Source organism: Carassius carassius, chromosome 3, assembly GCF_963082965.1.
Source record: "Carassius carassius chromosome 3, fCarCar2.1, whole genome shotgun sequence".
Lineage (NCBI taxonomy): Eukaryota > Metazoa > Chordata > Actinopteri > Cypriniformes > Cyprinidae > Carassius > Carassius carassius.
In genome coordinates, this window is record NC_081757.1 from 39,638,931 (window position 1) to 39,660,579 (window position 21,649).

At 34.3% G+C, this 21,649-nt stretch overlaps 1 protein-coding gene across 1 annotated transcript; it reads left to right on the top strand.

Annotated features, from left to right (window-relative positions):
* The first annotated feature begins 672 nt into the window (after window positions 1-672).
* LOC132126790 (lysine--tRNA ligase-like) lies at window positions 673-21,326 on the top strand. Its single transcript, XM_059538294.1, has 14 exons — window positions 673-742; window positions 13,973-14,105; window positions 14,672-14,834; window positions 15,478-15,571; window positions 15,660-15,846; window positions 17,138-17,263; window positions 17,379-17,498; window positions 17,580-17,742; window positions 18,696-18,869; window positions 19,588-19,673; window positions 20,042-20,127; window positions 20,226-20,352; window positions 20,927-21,070; window positions 21,223-21,326. Exons 1-14 carry the CDS (start codon window positions 693-695, stop codon window positions 21,295-21,297), a joined length of 1,728 nt encoding a protein of 575 aa, XP_059394277.1. The 5' UTR covers window positions 673-692; the 3' UTR covers window positions 21,298-21,326.
* The last annotated feature ends 323 nt before the right edge of the window (window positions 21,327-21,649 follow it).

Genomic DNA, 21,649 nt, shown 5'->3' on the forward strand with positions numbered 1-21,649 from the left:
TTGCTGCATTCCCAGGGATATGAGCACTGATCCTTTCCCCATTAAGTGTTTCTGCTCTGAGAAGTCTATCTCTTTGCAGTTGATCTGTAGCAAAGACCAGCAGCCTTCTATTATTCAAATATTTTGCAAACTTGATCTTACCCATTTCTTTCTCAATTGCTTTTGTTAGTTTTAGTGGGTGAAAATGTCCCCCTTCTTTTTTGAACGTTATCATCACTTTCCATTCAGTTTGTTCGTTCTCCTTTTTCCCTTTTATAATTATAGACTTCACTTTTTTGGACTTGCACTCACGTCCACATCATAGTTGGAACTTCCAGAACTATCGCACCTTCCTTTCCTCTTATTATTTACTTCCTGCCATTACATACTATCACTATCTCCATCCGTACTTTTAGCCATGATAATTACATTCACGGTACAGTTGTTGCTAATTCCAGCGATAAAAGCCAAGAATATCGTTCGATCCACGGGGCGATCCTTTTGCCACGTCTCCCTGACTCACTTCCGACGCAGCGCGCTGAGTTTAGCTTATAAAATTTTAATCACGTCGTGTGACGTCGCCCCCTATGCAGCTTCTTCCGGTAGAACACGGGTTATAAAGTGGGAGGAGTTGGATCTAGGTCCAACCTCGACCCCTGGATCTTGTGTTCTGCAGTGAGGAACTTCTCGCATTCGTCGGAGGAGCGGAGAAGATGGCAGACGCAGACGGAGCTGGTGTGGATGGAGACAAACTCAGCAAAAAGTACATATATATATAGAATTACGGCGCTTAAACTGATTATTTACGAAATAACACTCAAGATAAGTATGTGTATAATGTGGCTTATCGCGTCCGTCGTGATACATGAGATTGATGAAGAATGATGCATGCAGCGCGTTTTGATTCCTTACTTGATGTAACCGTGTTCGTGACGAAACTTATCTATTTCCAGAACCCTTGATAATAACTCAGTCTTTTTATGTGTGTAAATATGCAAAAGTTGCAAATCCAGGCGGTTGCACTCAAGTTGTCCAAATGACAACTTCATCGCCCATAATTCAGTGGCAGTCTACAGAAAGCTGATGTTGGTTTATGAGGAGTCCGAGTTATTTCTGTGACCCTGTAAGAACCGTTAAAAATAAAAATGAGCGATTATTGTACGTCGTGACTGCGTAGACTTATCTTATTGTGACTTTTCTTCTATTAGGCTATTAAATTAACTTTTTTTTCTCTCGGTATTTACTCGGCCACTAAATGCTTTCACTATCAGTTCTCGGGTCATTAAAACTGATGCAAGAATACCTAGCATAACTTACTCCTCTTTCGACTTCTGCAATTTTTTTTATAAGCCTATCACACACGCAAATAAGAGTTTGCTTATTATGGCCGTGCAGAGACCTTTGGAGATCCAGGTTCTCAAAGTATAGAGAAGCACAGCTTTACATAGGGATGCGCTGCTTGCAGATACGTGTTTCGAAACTTATGCCTGTTTATTGATATTAGAAAATTCCGTGCCGCAGTTTTGAAAAAGAAACACTGAACAGAAAATGCAAGTTTAAGTTTGAAAGTTAAAACTGTTTTTTTTTCCTTCTTAGTTTAAAGGCTAGGGTGGTTTTGCTGTTGTAAACACTACTGTTGTTGTTGTAGAAAAAAATATTTCTGTCTTATTTAAAATAGAATTGTATTCTAAACCTGTTCTAGATTTATTCATTTTTTGAATGATAATGATAATAAAAACAGAATTTATAAGTATAATTAGGAGTAGGGTTGTGACGGTGAGGAAATTTTCCACCGGTTAATTGACGTGTGAGGGAACCAGTATAACCATGGGAGCGTTCACTCTTTTGTTTTCTTTTGTTTGTTTGCTTTTAAATAGCTTGTAGAAAGGCCATTCAAATTTTAATTTCACTTTCAAATAGAGACAATTCGGGCTTCGTTTTTAGTTCTTTTGAATTTTCTCTCTTTTCATAAGTTTTAAATAGCTTAAAAGCACCGTGCACATTTTACTTTCACTTTTAACTAGCTGCGGTTTAGGGTCAATTTCTTGAATGCAACAACAAAATACAACACTCACTTTAACACATATAACTTTTATTTACAAAGCAAATAAAAATAAATAAAGCTAACATAAAAAGACAAAATCCCTCAACGCCTTTTAAACTTTTCCCAGTCAAACTGTAAGAATGAAAGCGAATAGTCACCTTTGTTTATAATGCTGTTTGTAGAACAAGTTTAGCCGCTTTTTTATATTTAATAAATATTTAATTTTAATAAAATGCAAATTCATTCAACGCACTTTATTCAGGCAGCTGTGTTCACACATGGTTTCTAGATTTAAATCTATATTCAAATTCAAAAAGACAGTTTTGATTCCTTACTTGATGTAACTTATAGTGTTCGTGACGATACTTATCTCTTTCCAGAATCTTTTTATGTGTGTAAATATGCAAAAGATCCAGGCGGTTGCACTCAAGTTGTCCAAATGACAACTTCATCGCCCATAATTCAGTGGCAGTCTACAGAAAGCTGATGTTGGTTTATGAGGAGTCTGAGTTATTTCTGTGACCCTGTAAGAACCGTAAAAAAAAAAGAATGAGCGATTATTGTACGTCGTGACTGCGTAGACTTATCTTATTGTGACTTTTCTTCTATTAGGCTATTAAATTAACTTTTTTTTCTTTCGGTATTTACTCGGGTCACTAAATGCTTTCACTATCAGTTCTCGGGTCATTAAAACTGATGCAAGAATACCTAGCATAACTTACTCCTCTTTCGATTTCTGCATTTTTTTTATAAGCCTATCACACACGCAAATAAGAGTTTGCTTATTATGGCCGTGCAGAGACCTTTGGAGATCCAGGTTCTCAAAGTATAGAGAAGCACAGCTTTAATAGGGATGCGCTGCTTGCAGATACGTGTTTCGAAACTTATGCTTCTTTATTGATATTAGAAAATTCCGTGCCGCAGTTTTGAAAAAGAAACACTGAACAGAAAATACAAGTTTAAGTTTGAAAGTTAAAGCAGTTTTTTTTTCTTTCTTCTTAGTTTAAAGGCTAGGGTGGTTTTGCTGTTGTAAACACTACTGTTGTTGTTGTAGAAAAAAATATTTCTGTCTTATTTAAAATAGAATTGTATTCTAAACCTGTTCTAGATTTATTCATTTTTTGAATGATAATGATAATAAAAACAGAATTTATAAGTATAATTAGGAGTAGGGTTGTGACGGTGAGGAAATTTTCCACCGGTTAATTGACGTGTGAGGGAACCAGTATAACCATGGGAGCATTCACTCTTTTGTTTTCTTTTGTTTGTTTGCTTTTAAATAGCTTGTAGAAAGGCCATTCAAATTTTAATTTCACTTTCAAATAGAGACAATTCGGGCTTCGTTTTTAGTTCTTTTAAATTTTCCCTCTTTCATATGTTTTAAATAGCTTAAAAGCACCGTGCACATTTTACTTTCACTTTTAACTAGCTGCGGTTTAGGGTCAATTTCTTGAATGCAACAACAAAATACAACACTCACTTTAAAACATAGAACTTTTATTTACAAAGCAAATAAAAATAAATAAAGATAACATAAAAAGACAAAATCCCTCAACGCCTTTTAAACTTTTCCCAGTCAAACTGTAAGAATGAAAGCAAACAGTCACCTTTGTTTATAATGCTGTTTGTAGAACAAGTTTAGTTGCATTCCTTACTTGATGTAACTTATAGTGTTCGTGATGATACTTATCTCTTTCCAGAACCCTTGATAATAACTCAGTCTTTTTATTGTGTAAATATGCAAAAGATCCAGGCGGTTGCACTCAAGTTGTCCAAATGACAACTTCATCGCCCATAATTCAGTGGCAGTCTACAGAAAGCTGATGTTGGTTTATGAGGAGTCCGAGTTATTTCTGTGACCCTGTAAGAACCGTTAAAAAAAGAATGAGCGATTATTGTACGTCGTGACTGCGTAGACTTATCTTATTGTGACTTTTCTTCTATTAGGCTATTAAATTAACTTTTTTTTCTCTCGGTATTTACTCGGCCACTAAATGCTTTCACTATCAGTTCTCGGGTCATTAAAACTGATGCAAGAATACCTAGCATAACTTACTCCTCTTTCGACTTCTGCAATTTTTTTTTATAAGCCTATCACACACGCAAATAAGAGTTTGCTTATTATGGCCGTGCAGAGACCTTTGGAGATCCAGGTTCTCAAAGTATAGAGAAGCACAGCTTTACATAGGGATGCGCTGCTTGCAGATACGTGTTTCGAAACTTATGCTTCTTTATTGATATTAGAAAATTCCGTGCCGCAGTTTTGAAAAAGAAACACTGAACAGAAAATACAAGTTTAAGTTTGAAAGTTAAAACAGTTTTTTTTTCTTCTTAGTTTAAAGGCTAGGGTGGTTTTGCTGTTGTAAACACTACTGTTGTTGTTGTAGAAAAATATATTTCTGTCTTATTTAAAATAGAATTATATTCTAAACCTGTTCTAGATTTATTCATTTTTTGAATGATAATGATAATAAAAACAGAATTTATAAGTATAATTAGGAGTAGGGTTGTGACTCTGAGGATATTTTCCACCGGTTAATTGACGTGTGAGAAAACCAGTATAACAATGGGAGCATTCACTCTTTTGTTTTTTTGCTTTTAAATAGCTTGTAGAAAGGCCATTCACATTTTACTTTCACTTTCAAATTGTGACAATTCGGGCTTCATTTTTAGTTCTTTTGAATTTTCTCTCTTTTCATATGTTTTAAATAGCTTAAAAGCACCGTGCACATTTTACTTTCACTTTTAACTAGCTGCAGTTTAGGGTCAATTTCTTGAATGCAACACCAAAATACAACACTCACTTTAAAACATAGAACTTTTATTTACAAAACAAATAAAAATGAATAAAGATAACATAAAAAGACAAAATCCCTCGACACCTTTTAAACTTTTCCCAATCAAACTGTAAGAATGAAAGCGAACAGTCACCTTTGTTTATAATGCTGTTTGTAGAACAAGTTTAGCTGCTTTTTTATATTTAATAAATATTTAACTTTAATAAAATGTAAATTCATTCAACACACTTTATTCAGGCAGCTGTGTTCACACAGAGGTTTCTAGATTTAAATCTAGATTCAAATTCAAAAAGACAGTTTTGATTCCTTACTTGATATAACTTATAGTGTTCGTGACGATACTTATCTCTTTCCAGAATCTTTTTATTGTGTAAATATGCAAAAGATCCAGGCGGTTGCACTCAAGTTGTCCAAATGACAACTTCATCGCCCATAATTCAGTGGCAGTCTACAGAAAGCTGATGTTGGTTTATGAGGAGTCCGAGTTATTTCTGTGACCCTGTAAGAACCGTAAAAAAAAAAGAATGAGCGATTATTGTACGTCGTGACTGCGTAGACTTATCTTATTGTGACTTTTCTTCTATTAGGCTATTAAATTAACTTTTTTTTCTTTCGGTATTTACTCGGCCACTAAATGCTTTCACTATCAGTTCTCGGGTCATTAAAACTGATGCAAGAATACCTAGCATAACTTACTCCTCTTTCGATTTCTGCAATTTTTTTGTAAGCCTATCACACAGGCAAATAAGAGTTTGCTTATTATGGCCGTGCAGAGACCTTTGGAGATCCAGGTTCTCAAAGTATAGAGAAGCACAGCTTTAATAGGGATGCGCTGCTTGCAGATACGTGTTTCGAAACTTATGCTTCTTTATTGATATTAGAAAATTCCGTGCCGCAGTTTTGAAAAAGAAACACTGAACAGAAAATACAAGTTTAAGTTTGAAAGTTAAAGCAGTTTTTTTTTCTTCTTAGTTTAAAGGCTAGGGTGGTTTTGCTGGTGTAAACACTACTGTTGTTGTTGTAGAAAAAATTATTCTGTCTTATTTAAAATAGAATTGTATTCTAAACCTGTTCTAGATTTGTTCATTTTTTGAATGATAATGATAATAAAAACAGAATTTATAAGTATAATTAGGAGTAGGGTTGTGTGAGACGTGTGAGAAAACCAGTATAACAATGGGAGCGTTCACTCTTTAGTTTTTTTGCTTTTAAAAAGCTTGTAGAAAGGCCATTCACATTTTACTTTCACTTTCAAATAGAGACAATTCGGGCTTAGTTTTTAGTTCTTTTGAATTTTCTCTCTTTTCATAAGTTTTAAATAGCTTAAAAGCACCGTGCACATTTTACTTTCACTTTTAACTAGCTGCAGTTTAGGGTCAATTTCTTGAATGCAACAACAAAATACAACACTCACTTTAAAACATAGAACTTTTATTTACAAAACAAATAAAAATAAATAAAGATAACATAAAAAGACAAAATCCCTCGACGCCTTTTAAACTTTTACGAGTCAAACTGTAAGAATGAAAGCGAACAGTCACCTTTGTTTATAATGCTGTTTGTAGAACAAGTTTAGCTGCATTCCTTACTTGATGTAACTTATAGTGTTCGTGATGATACTTATCTCTTTCCAGAACCCTTGATAATAACTCAGTCTTTGTATGTGTGTAAATATGCAAAAGATCCAGGCGGTTGCACTCAAGTTGTCCAAATGACAACTTCATCGCCCATAATTCAGTGGCAGTCTACAGAAAGCTGATGTTGGTTTATGAGGAGTCCGAGTTATTTCTGTGACCCTGTAAGAACCGTAAAAAAAAAGAATGAGCGATTATTGTACGTCGTGACTGCGTAGACTTATCTTATTGTGACTTTTCTTCTATTAGGCTATTAAATTAACTTTTTTTTCTTTCGGTATTTACTCGGGTCACTAAATGCTTTCACTATCAGTTCTCGGGTCATTAAAACTGATGCAAGAATACCTAGCATAACTTACTCCTCTTTCGATTTCTGCAATTTCTTTATAAGCCTATCACACACGCAAATAAGAGTTTGCTTATTATGGCCGTGCAGAGACCTTTGGAGATCCAGGTTCTCAAAGTATAGAGAAGCACAGCTTTACATAGGGATGCGCTGCTTGCAGTAGTGTTGTCACGGTACCAAAATTTCAGTATTCGGTAACGATACCAGTGAAAATCCACGGTTCTCGGTACCAATTTCGGTACCAAAGCAAAACACAAAAATATTCTAATTAAAAAATAAAATAAAATTTTTAGCACTAAAAATAAAACCAATAACATTCTTTATGCTTATTTACAATTATGTTTAAAGTTTTTCTACAAGTAATATAATTATGAAAAACAGTAAACAAGTTTCACCCAAATTTAATTTGTCTTTTAATTAATGAAATGTAAACATTTAATTTTTTGGATAAATAAAGGGGATTTGCTATTAAAATTTAAACATGGAAGAAATATTGTGTGATTTATTTCTTTAAAAAATAAAGTTTTATACATTTTTTCAACAGTAGTAGGAGTATCACATACATTCTACTAAATAATAGTAATATTTCTAGCACAATGTCTTTATGTAAAAATGAACTTTTATTTTGACACTGGTTTTACTCAAATGAAATGGTAAAATGCTTGTGAAGTGACTCAGAACAGTTCTGGTGATGTTGTTTATGTATTTATGTCCTCATTGAGACGGAAGATGCTGAAATTACTGCAAGCGCCACGCGCTTCAGTCTATGTAGTAAACAAACCATCCATTCACTCAGAGACACGAAGAACATGCAGGATTCATATTTCAACCAGCTTTTGCGGCTTAACATTTACAGATACTGGTCCATACAGAGATTTGATTTGATTAATTTATGCTAACTTTGACAAATTCCGTGACTGTCCATATTAAAATGTAAGTTTCATTATCAAGACTGGATTTTGAGATTCCGTCCGCATTTTCTGCCTCGCGAAAATCATAGCGCTGTATGCGTCAAGAACCGGAAAATTGACCGGGTCCTCAGTACCACCGGTACTTTAAGAAACCTGGTACCGTCACATTTTCATTTTTTTAGTACCTACTTTGTACTGAAGCACCGGGTCTTTTGACAACACTAGCTTGCAGATACGTGTTTCGAAACTTATGCTTGTGTATTGATATTAGAAAGTTCTGTGCCGCAGTTTTGAAAAAGAAACACTGAACAGAAAATACAAGTTTAAGTTTGAAAGTTAAAGCAGTTTTTTTTCCTTCTTAGTTTAAAGGCTAGGGTGGTTTTGCTGTTGTAAACACTACTGTTGTTGTTGTAGAAAAAAATATTTCTGTCTTATTTAAAATAGAATTGTATTCTAAACCTGTTCTAGATTTATTAATTTTTTGAATGATAATGATAATAAAAACAGAATTTATAAGTATAATTAGGAGTAGGGTTGTGACGGTGAGGAAATTTTCCACCGGTTAATTGACGTGTGAGGGAACCAGTATAACCATGGGAGCGTTCACTCTTTTGTTTTTTGCTTTTAAATAGCTTGTAGAAAGGCCATTCACATTTTACTTTCACTTGAGACAATTCTGGCTTTGTTTTTAGTTCTTTTAAATTTTCCCTCTTTTCATAAGTTTTAAATAGCTTAAAAGCACCGTGCACATTTTACTTTCACTTTTAACTAGCTGCGGTTTAGGGTCAATTTCTTGAATGCAACAACAAAATACAACACTCACTTTAAAACATAGAACTTTTATTTACAAAGCAAATAAAAATAAATAAAGATAACATAAAAAGACAAAATCCCTCGACGCCTTTTAAACTTTTACGAGTCAAACTGTAAGAATGAAAGCGAACAGTCACCTTTGTTTATAATGCTGTTTGTAGAACAAGTTTAGCTGCATTCCTTACTTGATGTAACTTATAGTGTTCGTGACGATACTTATCTCTTTCCAGAATCTTTTTATGTGTGCAAATATGCAAAAGATCCAGGCGGTTGCACTCAAGTTGTCCAAATGACAACTTCATCGCCCATAATTCAGTGGCAGTCTACAGAAAGCTGATGTTGGTTTATGAGGAGTCTGAGGTATTCCTGTGACCCTGTAAGAACCGTTAAAAAAAAGAATTAGCGATTATTGTACGTCGTGACTGCGTAGACTTATCTTATTGTGACTTTTCTTCTATTAGGCTATTAAATTAACTTTTTTTTCTTTCGGTATTTACTCGGCCACTAAATGCTTTCACTATCAGTTCTCGGGTCATTAAAACTGATGCAAGAATACCTAGCATAACTTACTCCTCTTTCGATTTCTGCAATTTTTTTATAAGCCTATCACACACGCAAATAAGAGTTTGCTTATTATGGCCGTGCAGAGACCTTTGGAGATCCAGGTTCTCAAAGTATAGAGAAGCACAGCTTTACATAGGGATGCGCTGCTTGCAGATACGTGTTTCGAAACTTATGCCTGTTTATTGATATTAGAAAATTCCGTGCCGCAGTTTTGAAAAAGAAACACTGAACAGAAAATACAAGTTTAAGTTTGAAAGTTAAAGCAGTTTTTTTTTCTTTCTTCTTAGTTTAAAGGCTAGGGTGGTTTTGCTGGTGTAAACACTACTGTTGTTGTTGTAGAAAAATATATTTCTGTCTTATTTAAAATAGAATTGTATTCTAAACCTGTTCTAGATTTATTCATTTTTTTGAATGATAATGATAATAAAAACAAAATTTATAAGTATAATTAGGAGTAGGGTTGTGACGGTGAGGAAATTTTCCACCGGTTAATTGACGTGTGAGGGAACCAGTATAACCATGGGAGCATTCACTCTTTTGTTTTTTGCTTTTAAATAGCTTGTAGAAAGGCCATTCACATTTTACTTTCACTTTCAAATAGAGACAATTCGGGCTTAGTTTTTAGTTCTTTTGAATTTTCTCTCTTTTCATAAGTTTTAAATAGCTTAAAAGCACTGTGCACATTTTACTTTCACTTTTAACTAGCTGCGGTTTAGGGTCAATTTCTTGAATGCAACAACAAAATACAACACTCACTTTAAAACAGAACTTTTATTTACAAAACAAATAAAAATAAATAAAGATAACATAAAAAGACAAAATCCCTCGACGCCTTTTAAACTTTTCCCAGTCAAACTGTAAGAATGAAAGCGAACAGTCACCTTTGTTTATAATGCTGTTTGTAGAACAAGTTTAGCTGCATTCCTTACTTGATGTAACTTATAGTGTTCGTGATGATACTTATCTCTTTCCAGAACCCTTGATAATAACTCAGTCTTTTTATTGTGTAAATATGCAAAAGATCCAGGCGGTTGCACTCAAGTTGTCCAAATGACAACTTCATCGCCCATAATTCAGTGGCAGTCTACAGAAAGCTGATGTTGGTTTATGAGGAGTCCGAGTTATTTCTGTGACCATGTAAGAACCGTAAAAAAAAAGAATGAGCGATTATTGTACGTCGTGACTGCGTAGACTTATCTTATTGTGACTTTTCTTCTATTAGGCTATTAAATTAACTTTTTTTTCTTTCGGTATTTACTCGGGTCACTAAATGCTTTCACTATCAGTTCTCGGGTCATTAAAACTGACGCAAGAATACCTAGCATAACTTACTCCTCTTTCGATTTCTGCAATTTCTTTATAAGCCTATCACACACGCAAATAAGAGTTTGCTTATTATGGCCGTGCAGAGACCTTTGGAGATCCAGGTTCTCAAAGTATAGAGAAGCACAGCTTTACATAGGGATGCGCTGCTTGCAGTAGTGTTGTCACGGTACCAAAATTTCAGTATTCGGTAACGATACCAGTGAAAATCCACGGTTCTCGGTACCAATTTCGGTACCAAAGCAAAACACAAAAATATTCTAATTAAAAAATAAAATAAAATTTTTAGCACTAAAAATAAAACCAATAACATTCTTTATGCTTATTTACAATTATGTTTAAAGTTTTTCTACAAGTAATATAATTATGAAAAACAGTAAACAAGTTTCACCCAAATTTAATTTGTCTTTTAATTAATGAAATGTAAACATTTAATTTTTTGGATAAATAAAGGGGATTTGCTATTAAAATTTAAACATGGAAGAAATATTGTGTGATTTATTTCTTTAAAAAATAAAGTTTTATACATTTTTTCAACAGTAGTAGGAGTATCACATACATTCTACTAAATAATAGTAATATTTCTAGCACAATGCCTTTATGTAAAAACGAACTTTTATTTTGACAGGCTACTTTTATTTTGACACTGGTTTTACTCAAATGAAATGGTAAAATGCTTGTGAAGTGACTCAGAACAGTTCTGGTGATGTTGTTTATGTATTTATGTCCTCATTGAGACGGAAGATGCTGAAATTACTGCAAGCGCCACGCGCTTCAGTCTATGTAGTAAACAAACCATCCATTCACTCAGAGACACGAAGAACATGCAGGATTCATATTTCAACCAGCTTTTGCGGCTTAACATTTACAGATACTGGTCCTTACAGAGATTTGATTTGATTAATTTATGCTAACTTTGACAAATTCCGTGACTGTCCATATTAAAATGTAAGTTTCATTATCAAGACTGGATTTTGAGATTCCGTCCGCATTTTCTGCTTCGCGAAAATCATAGCGCTGTATGCGTCAAGAACCGGAAAATTGACCGGGTCCTCAGTACCACCGGTACTTTAAGAAACCTGGTACCGTCACATTTTCATTTTTTTAGTACCTACTTTGTACTGAAGCACCGGGTCTTTTGACAACACTAGCTTGCAGATACGTGTTTCGAAACTTATGCTTGTGTATTGATATTAGAAAATTCCGTGCCGCAGTTTTGAAAAAGAAACACTGAACAGAAAATACAAGTTTAAGTTTGAAAGTTAAAGCAGTTTTTTTTTTCTTTCTTCTTAGTTTAAAGGCTAGGGTGGTTTTGCTGTTGTAAACACTACTGTTGTTGTTGTAGAAAAAATATTTCTGTCTTATTTAAAATAGAATTGTATTCTAAACCTGTTCTAGATTTATTCATTTTTTGAATGATAATGATAATAAAAAAAGAATTTATAAGTATAATTAGGAGTAGGGTTGTGACTCTGAGGATATTTTCCACCGGTTAATTGACGTGTGAGAAAACCAGTATAACAATGGGAGCATTCACTCTTTAGTTTTTTTTGCTTTTAAATAGCTTGTAGAAAGGCCATTCACATTTTACTTTCACTTTCAAATAGAGACAATTCGGGCTTAGTTTTTAGTTCTTTTGAATTTTCCCTCTTTTCATATGTTTTAAATAGCTTAAAAGCACCGTGCACATTTTACTTTCACTTTTAACTAGCTGCGGTTTAGGGTCAATTTCTTGAATGCAACAACAAAATACAACACTCACTTTAAAACATAGAACTTTTATTTACAAAACAAATAAAAATGAATAAAGATAACATAAAAAGACAAAATCCCTCGACGCCTTTTAAACTTTTCCCAGTCAAAAGTGAACAGTCACCTTTGTTTATAATGCTGTTTGTAGAACAAGTTTAGCTGCATTTTTTATATTTAATACATATTTAATTTTAATAAAATGCAAATTCATTCAATGCACTTTATTCAGGGAGCTGTGTTCACACAGAGGTTTCTAGATTTAAATCTAGATTCAAATTCAAAAAGACAGTATCCATAGTCTCTTTTTTTTTTTCTTGCACAATCTGACTTTATATTCGTATCCAAAATGAGGAGAATATCAGAGTGCTGAACACTTTCATGCAGTGTATGTTTCATTCATAATTGTTTTATATTTATAATAGTGAAGAATTTTGCTAAGTGTGCAAATTATGACTCCGACCCTGATATTTCTTGATTTATCAAAAAAATAGGTGTTTGCTAATAGACTTGTGCCGGTATTCCGTATTGCGGTGATTAATATGCACAATATTGTTATCGTGGGCACTTCTAAATACCATGAAAAATATATACATTACAAATTATTCAGAATTTGGAATGCATTTTAAGAATAGTATTCCCATCAGCTGCTTAAAATGCACCACATCGCTGTATGCTGCTTGAAAGAGCGCATGTGCTCTGATGTGAACAAGCGCGCATGAGAAGCACATGGAGGAACACGTGAGAGACGCTGAATGAAAGCACATTCACTCTCTGACAGCAGATGGCGCTAAATGCAGCCCTTACCCTGTAAACACAGTAAACTACTGAAATATTTAGACTTAATAGGCTATTTATCTTCATTTTTTTAAAAATCTGGACTACAAATGCCCTCGATATTGTTTGAAAGTGTTTTGATCTTTTATTGTTTATTCAAACTTTACATTATGGCTTCATTAGATAACATAAACCGCCAATGAAAAAATTATTCTGAACATTAATTAATCTTAGGTATTCCAATATTTAATAACACATTGTTAAAATTGAAAGTTGAAACTGTGTTATTTAATGAGCTAACATGAACTAAGGCTTGTATTTTTTAACAAAGATTAATTACATCTATAGCAAATGTAGCTATTGTTTAGCTGTGCATTTATTGAATGAGAACTATGCGATGTCCGAACTGATTACACTATATTTTATGTATTGCACTATAAATTATGTAATCATTTTCTATTTTTAAACTGTCTTAAATTAATTTTTAATTCAATTTTTAAATCATTTTCACTTTCAAGTTCTTAAATTGCTTGTTTTATTTTTGTGATTATTTTTCTTCATGACTTTTTTTTACTTTCTTTTTGAATTACCATTGTGTACGAAATGTGCTATATAAATAAACTTGCCTTGCCTTGCCTTGCCTTGCCTTGAATGTTAACGCATCAACTAAGGTTAACTAATGAGGTCTTACTGTAAAGTGATACCTATTGGTTTTTATAGTTCTTTTGCACTTTAAGGTGTAAAACATTTAACTTTTATATATTTTTCTGTATTGCTTTATGGTTTTAATTATGATTTTTGTTGTAAGAAAAAAGTTATTTAACCTGTTATACTGTATAATGACCACTTTTTTAAAACAAAATTTCAATACCGTGATAATACCTGATGAAAGCATTAGCTAATAACTGCAACAGGAAAATTTGATACCAGCATATCCCTACTTGCTAAAGGCTTCCACAGCTAGATGTGCAACAACAATGCCTGTGTAGTGTTTCGAAGCACGGTGACTGATTTTCTTTCTTATTTGTCCTCAGTGAGCTGAAAAGGCGCATGAAAGCTGAGAAGAAAGCAGCTGAGAAGGAAGCCAAGGTCAAAGAACAGGAGGAGACCAATGACAAGTCAGAGCAAAATGCATATGAGGCTGATGAGGAAACCTTGGACCCGAATGTACGTTGAGTATTGATTATAGAAGTCACATTTCTGGCACATGAATTCAGAATTAATTGTAACTAGGATTGGGCATCGTTTGAATTTGTTCAATTCTGACTCTTATCGATTCCCAATTTCAATTCCAATTTTGTATAAAAAAGCCAAAATTTAGATATCAAACATATTTAATCAGATTTTTTTGTGTGTGTGTGTTTTTTTTTTTGTAAATATATGATACAATTTGAGGTTGTAGTTCTCTCGCAATTCTGAAGAATAAATATTAGATCAATAACAAAATCTCGAATGGGATGATTCAATGACTCACTCAAGATTTACTTGTTTCATTAGTGGATGAATCCTTGTTCTTGAATGAATCTCTTGAATGAATGATTCAAAGACAAATACATTTTTGACAGGCCATTTTTCGCCAAAAAAAAAAAAAAAAGATGCGCACATAGCTGGAATTACAATTAAAATAGTATCTGATTCCTGACTTTAAGTATCCGATTCTGGAATTGGAATTGATGTTCGATTCCAAACCCTAATTGTAACAGTTTCTTCTTCCCTTTCCGTTTTCAATGCAGCAATACTTCAAGATTCGTTCACAAGCCATTCAAGCCTTGAAGGGAACCGCTGAAGACCCATACCCTCACAAATTCAATGTGGACTTGTCACTCGCACAGTTCATTGACAAATATAACAACCTTCAGCCAGGGGATCACTTGACAGATGTCGTCAATTTATCAGGTAAATGTTTCCTACTTGTATTTTAAGTAATTATGTACTGAACTGAACTAAGCAAAACACAAAACTGAAATTAATGTTAAATTTGGGAAACTGAACTTAGCATGCATCATAGTATCGAGTTAATGATGTAAATGTACGTTTACGTGACATTTGACATGTTTTTATTGATGTCTTTCCATGGTTAAACACTCTGTGATTACATAGTAAAGCAGAAGTTAGTGAAGAGGAAGTGATGATTGGTTTACGTGTACTGCTGCTTGAATTGTGGCTGCGGCGATCGGTCATGACACATTAAAGAGCATCAAAATTACATTTATTCATTTTGTGATAAAACTGACAAAGCTGACACTTAGTAAAGTAAAAAGTAACCAAGTCAAAAATCTTGTTGCGCTTAATATTGAAAGCCAGATATGCTACAAATAACGTTTAGTTGAGTTTTGCTCATGCAACAACAGAAAATGGCATAGACTAAATGAGCAATGCCAACCTGTTTCTGTCAATGATTTTATGATTTTTTTCCACTTAAAAATGTGATAAATCAACAAAAAGAGATTTTTTTTTGCTGTTTTGACCTGAAGTATACATTTAAAGACAGTTTGATGGTTTTCTAACTTTGTACCTTTGCATTTTGCTTGATTGAAAGGTCGTATCCACGCCAAGAGGGCTTCAGGTGTCAAGCTGCTGTTCTATGACCTGCGAGGAGAGGGAGTCAAGCTGCAGGTCATGGCCAACTCCAGGTCTGATTTACAATCTGCTCCATCACGTTTAAGTCAGGTTTTTGTTTTGTCGCAGTAACATAACCAGTTGTTATTCGGCTGTTCTTAGGAACTACAAATCAGAAGAAGATTTTTTGCACATCAACAACAAATTAAGGCGTGGGGACATCATTGGGGTCCGTGGGAACCCTGGCAAGACTAAGAAGGGCGAGCTGAGCATCATCCCGATCGAGATGACTCTGTTGTCTCCATGCCTTCATATGCTTCCCCACCTTCACTTTGGCCTGAAAGACAAGGTAAAGTTTAGTTGTTGAAACACCTTGGAAAATTAATTTTTTAGTTTTGCTCCTCGTCAGCATCCTCTTTGACTCTTATTTAAACATTAGTGTCAGTACAGAAGCACAGCACAAACACAAATACAGCAATTGCTGCCAGTCCCTTGTGAAAAAACAGTACACTTTAGCATATTTAAAAAACAGTTACTTATTATGGAAAAAATATATACTTTATAAGAATATACTTGCGTGCAGATTGAATGTAATGTTTTTGAGCTCATAATTGCATTCTAGTTGCAATTATTTGAAATTGTTTTATAGTTTACATTTGTATTATTTTTGATTGACTGAATTTAGAGTGCTCCTTTTGACCAGCTTAAGTAGGATTTAAGAACGTCTTTATATGTAATTTCTAGTGCTTTCAAATGATTAATCGCATCCAAGATAAGTTTTTCTTTACATTATGAGTGTTTACTGTGTATGTATATTATGTATATATAAATAGAAACACATACATGTATATATTTAAGAAAAATATTTTATGTTCAAATACTAAATATATATGTTTTTTTCTTTCTTCAAAATATATACTGTATGTTTGTGTATTTATATATACATGATAAATATACACAGTATAAACTCATATATTATGTAAACGTAAACGTTAATTTTGGATGCGATTAATCGCGATTAATTGTTTGACAGCACTAGAAACATGGTTGAAGGGTTCTGCTGAATGCACAGACAAGCATTTATGGGAAACTTAAATATACTTTCATGTAATTTCTATTGAAATTTGAATGTTTTATATTGAAATATATTTGTAATTACTCATTTGCATTGAAGCTGCAAGAACTAAGTAAGTGAACACAGAAAGTGAGTGTAAGTTCAAATAAGTACTGTTTTAAAGTATGACAAAAGAATAAGACATGATTTAAAATGCACTTTAAACTTTCAATTTTAATTTATTTCAGTGTGAACGTTTTAGAAATGTACTAAGTTATGAAAGTGGCCTTTTATTTCATTAAGATTGTATTATATGCAAGTACAGTTTTTATAGTACACTACAAGTGCACATCAAGCACACAAAGGAATCAATATATAATATTTAGTATTTTTATGAATAGTGCTCTATGCAACATTGACTTACACTCAGAGATTTAGCATTTACAGATTGTAACAGTTCTCAGTAGATGCTTCAGTGCCCATTAATACATTTATCTGATGTGCTATTCAATGTAGTCAAGTTATTCTTCATTCATAAAGTTGCAAGTACTGAACTACATGATAAACTTCGTCATTGTTCCTTCAGGAAACCAGATTCCGACAGCGATATCTGGACCTGATTCTTAATGACAGTGTGAGACAGAAGTTTGTGACCCGCGCCAAGATCATCACCTATCTCCGCAGCTTTCTGGACGAGCTTGGGTTTCTTGAGGTAAGGATGTTTGTTTCTGAAAAGAAAAGCAGTGCAAGTTTAGGTTGCCTTCTGCTGAGAGGTTCTTCAGTTCCTTCAAGTTTTAATGTTTGCCATTTGTGAATGTGTCTAACAGATCGAAACACCAATGATGAACCTGATACCCGGTGGTGCTGTAGCAAAACCATTTGTTACCCACCACAATGAGCTCAATATGAAACTCTACATGAGAATTGCTCCTGAGCTTTACCATAAGGTAGATGTGTCACTGCAGTAGCAGTTCAGTTTTGAAATTCTTATTATATTGCATAATATCTAACCTATATCAATGTTTCAGATGTTGGTAGTCGGAGGACTTGACCGGGTGTATGAAGTCGGGCGTCAGTTCCGTAATGAAGGCATTGATCTCACCCACAACCCAGAGTTCACCACATGCGAGTTCTACATGGCTTACGCCGACTATCACGACCTGATGGATATCACAGAGAAGCTGCTCTCAGGTTTGTTAAACCCCTCCTCTGCCTTGTTCTGCTCATTGGGTGCTCTGGAACGTCTTCATCCTTTAACTGAAGAGGGTGAAACATCGGAAGGAAATATGCAATACACAAAAGCTTAAGAAACTGGAAAAATTAAGTAGTCTCAAAACAGTTATTTACTTTCTTATTTCTCATTCCTAGTGCTTCTTAAAGCAAATGAAAATGTACAATTCTATCAATGTTTTCAGGAGAATAAGTTTATAAGAGAATAACATCTTTGTGAGAGTACTGTATCAGTCTTGACTTAAAGTGACGGCTCTTTCTTAATGTTAATCAAACAACAAAACAAAAGGAAAGAAAAGGAAGTCACTCACTGGTCTTGATTGAATAGCTTTTGTAACTTTAATAAGGATTCATCTTTGATTTATACAGTCAAATATGCAATGCTATTTTACATTTGACCACTTCGTTCAATTTCTGTGCCAAATAAACTCGATGCCTGTATTTCTGCCATTCGGCACAAATCCAGATGTGCATGCTTTGCGTGTTTGACATTAATTGGTGTGGTAAGATATGATACTTGAAAAGACCACATAACCAAACTTTTCAAGCTTCAAAAAGTTCAAGACATTGTATATATATAGTATATAGTAATCCATTCATATGGATTTCTATATGGATAACGTTTACCGTTTCTTTGTGAATTTTGTTTGAAGCACCTGAGTTTTGGTTGAGGGACAGAAATCTCTCAGGTTTAACAATATCTTAATTTGTCTTCTGAAGAGCAAGGTCTTATCTTAAAATCTAATGACAAAATATACATTTTTAAATAAACTAACCTTTTAACATGGTATTTTCTGACATTTACAGTAATTTGCACCACCATGATTTTGTAATTTTTTTTTTTGTAAATCTGTATATTCTTAAAACTATGTGTCTGAGAACACCAAGTGAAGTTTCTTTTGTTGCTTTCCCAGGAATGGTGAAGCACATCACTGGAGGATATAAGGTGACGTATCATCCTGATGGTCCGGAGGGACAAGCCTGTGAAATAGACTTCACTCCTCCCTTCAGACGCATCAGCATGACTCAAGACCTGGAGAAGGAATTGGGGGTGAAGTTTCCAGCTCCTGACACCTACGACAGTGATGGTGAGGGTTACAGTCCATGAACCAAGCATAGAGAACATCTGAACCACCTGGTTTTTACAAAGTATAAGTAGTTACATGTAAAAATGTATTGACACATCCTAACATACCGTAAATCCCCAAATAAAAGTCGGGGCCTTTATTTACCTGAACTGCAGAAGGTAACAGGCTTTTATTTTAAGCAGGCTTTTATTAGAGGCAGGCCTTTATTTCTAATTCCATCGGTTTGATAAGTAATTGTTTTAAATAACCTGTTTTAAATTAAAAACGATAGCGTTCCAGTGGATAGAGATCATAACATTAGCATAGAAACAGTTCAGAATCAATCACCAAAAGAATCAGTTCGGTTCAGACGCGCTCTGTGTGTCAGTCTGCTTCACACTGAATCACGCATGCGCAGAATCATCAGCTCCTCGGTTCTCGAATCGGATGCATCCGACAGAAACGGTTCTCGGTTCAGTGTACTGGTGATCCGAAAATCGATGCAACCAGTTCTTAACTCGAGAACGAGAAATGCTCCGACAGTGGGCGTGTGCGTTCGTTATCTGGCTCTGCTGCACAAATTTATTTGTCCGTGTTGAGCACGCCCCCGGCCACTATAAGAGGCCCGGCGTTTATTTGACTACCGGTTTTTATTTGAGGAATTACGGTAGGTGCTGGGGCTTTACTGTATTGTTAGAATTATTAAAGCTCATTATTTGTTTATTTTTGTTGTTTACAGAAACACGCAAGTTCTTAGATGACCTTTGTGTTCAGAAAGAAATTGAATGCCCTCCTCCCAGGACGACTGCCCGTCTTCTGGACAAGGTATGAAGTACTGGACACTGTAATAAACCAGTTAAACCAGTCACAATTAAAAAAGCGGACACATATTATTAGTACAGAAATCTGCATTAAAGCCAGAAAGCTTGTGAAAAAGTTTTTTTTTTTTTTTTGCCACTTTGATTTGTACTTTGGAACATTCCTTTGAAAATTCTTCTCATTAAATGACTTTTCATGAAAGCTGCCCCAGAAGCCTTAGTTTGACTATATACAATATTTGTTTTTGACTCCCAAAAATATACACTCAAGACACTTTTTTTTTTTTTTTAACAAATCCTTTATACTTTTCATATTCTTCGTGTTCGTCATCGTACACACATTTTAAACTGATTTTAGCACATTATTGTTGACAGTTAGTGGGAGACTTCCTGGAGGTGAAGTGCATCAATCCAACTTTCATCTGTGATCATCCACAGATCATGAGTCCTCTAGCAAAATGGTATGTGCCTAACTTCCATTTATGACTTTTTACTGTAGTTTATGGTTAAATCACAAATGATCTAAAACATGATGTATTTACTGATGTCTCCACCCCAGGCACAGATCCCAGAAAGGTCTAACTGAGCGATTTGAACTGTTTGTGATGAAGAAGGAGATCTGCAACGCATACACAGAGTTGAATGATCCCATCAGACAACGAGAACTGTTTGAGCAGCAGGCTAAGGTGAAGATAAACTACTGAATGCATAATTTTCTGTGTTAATCTTGCACAAATGTTGATTTTTAGGGAACTACAGTATCTTAGTTTTCTTATTTTGTCTAAAGAAACTAACTTTTTAAAATTCTAGAGGATGGAATAAATTGATCAAAACTGAGAGTAAAGACTTCTAAATTGTTACAAAAAAAAATCTATTTTAAATCGATCCTGTTCTTTTGAACTTTCTATTCATCACAGAATCCTGAAAAGAAAAATTAATCCGTTTCCACAAAGATGTTAAACAGAAAAAATGATTTTAAGCATTTATAATAAGAAATCATGTGGAAATTAATGCAGACCAGAATAATAATGCTAAAAATGTACAGGAATAAATTATATTATGAAAAAGTGAAAAAAAAGCCATATTACTGTTTTTACTGTATTTTTGGTCAAATAACTCTTCTTTTAGACTTCTTTTAATAACTTTTTATGCTAGTAAGTCTTTGTTTGGTTTGTAATCTCATCCGAGATAGCTGCTCTGTTAAAACGGCTTGGCTTTCTTTACCTTCTGTTTGAATGAGTATTCTATCTGTGTCCACAGGACAGGGCAGAGGGGGACGATGAGGCGATGTTTATTGACGAAACCTTCTGCACTGCCTTAGAGTACGGCCTTCCACCCACGGCAGGATGGGGCATGGGCATCGACCGCCTCACAATGTTCCTCACAGACTCCAACAACATCAAGGTACGACCCACCGCAGCCCCCTTTTCGGAGTATGAAACATTGTGTGTTAATAAAACAATGGACATTTTATCCCTGTAAATAGACTGGTCAAATCTCATTCTGTGAATATTTTGATATTAAAACTGTGTCTGACTTCTTGTGCTTTACTTTAGGAGGTGCTTCTCTTCCCAGCCATGAAACCTGAAGAAAATAAACCAGCTCCACCTGCAGATGGCACATCAGTGTAACGCCGTCGCTGACTTTATAATATGAATGAGACGCCACACCTGTGGATATCTTCCATCTCTGGATTTCCTGATTCATTCTGAAATGTCTGAGGGTTATAGCCTAAATATTTAAGACCTATGCACTGTCTATACTAATGGGGAAATATTTCAGCATATCTTTTAATGACCAGCTCATAGTTTTATGGGGAATAGGAACCCTGCTGTCCTTTCTTGATTACCCATTGACAATTTTCTGGATTTTTGTGGCCTGGGGTTGATTAAATATGTTTCTCAACTATGTTTGGATGTTTTATGATCTTCTGTCCAACTGTGTGTTTTTAACGGGCTTAATGGCTGTTCAATTGAATCATTA

Excerpts from the sequence above, each read along its gene's own strand:
- LOC132126790 (XM_059538294.1), top strand. The coding sequence starts at position 693 with ATGGCAGACGCAGACGGAGCTGGTGTGGATGGAGACAAACTCAGCAAA. Across the intron at positions 15,572-15,659 it reads CAGGTCATGGCCAACTCCAG|GAACTACAAATCAGAAGAAG; the intron begins GTCTGATTTACA and ends GGCTGTTCTTAG. Across the intron at positions 21,071-21,222 it reads CAGACTCCAACAACATCAAG|GAGGTGCTTCTCTTCCCAGC; the intron begins GTACGACCCACC and ends GCTTTACTTTAG.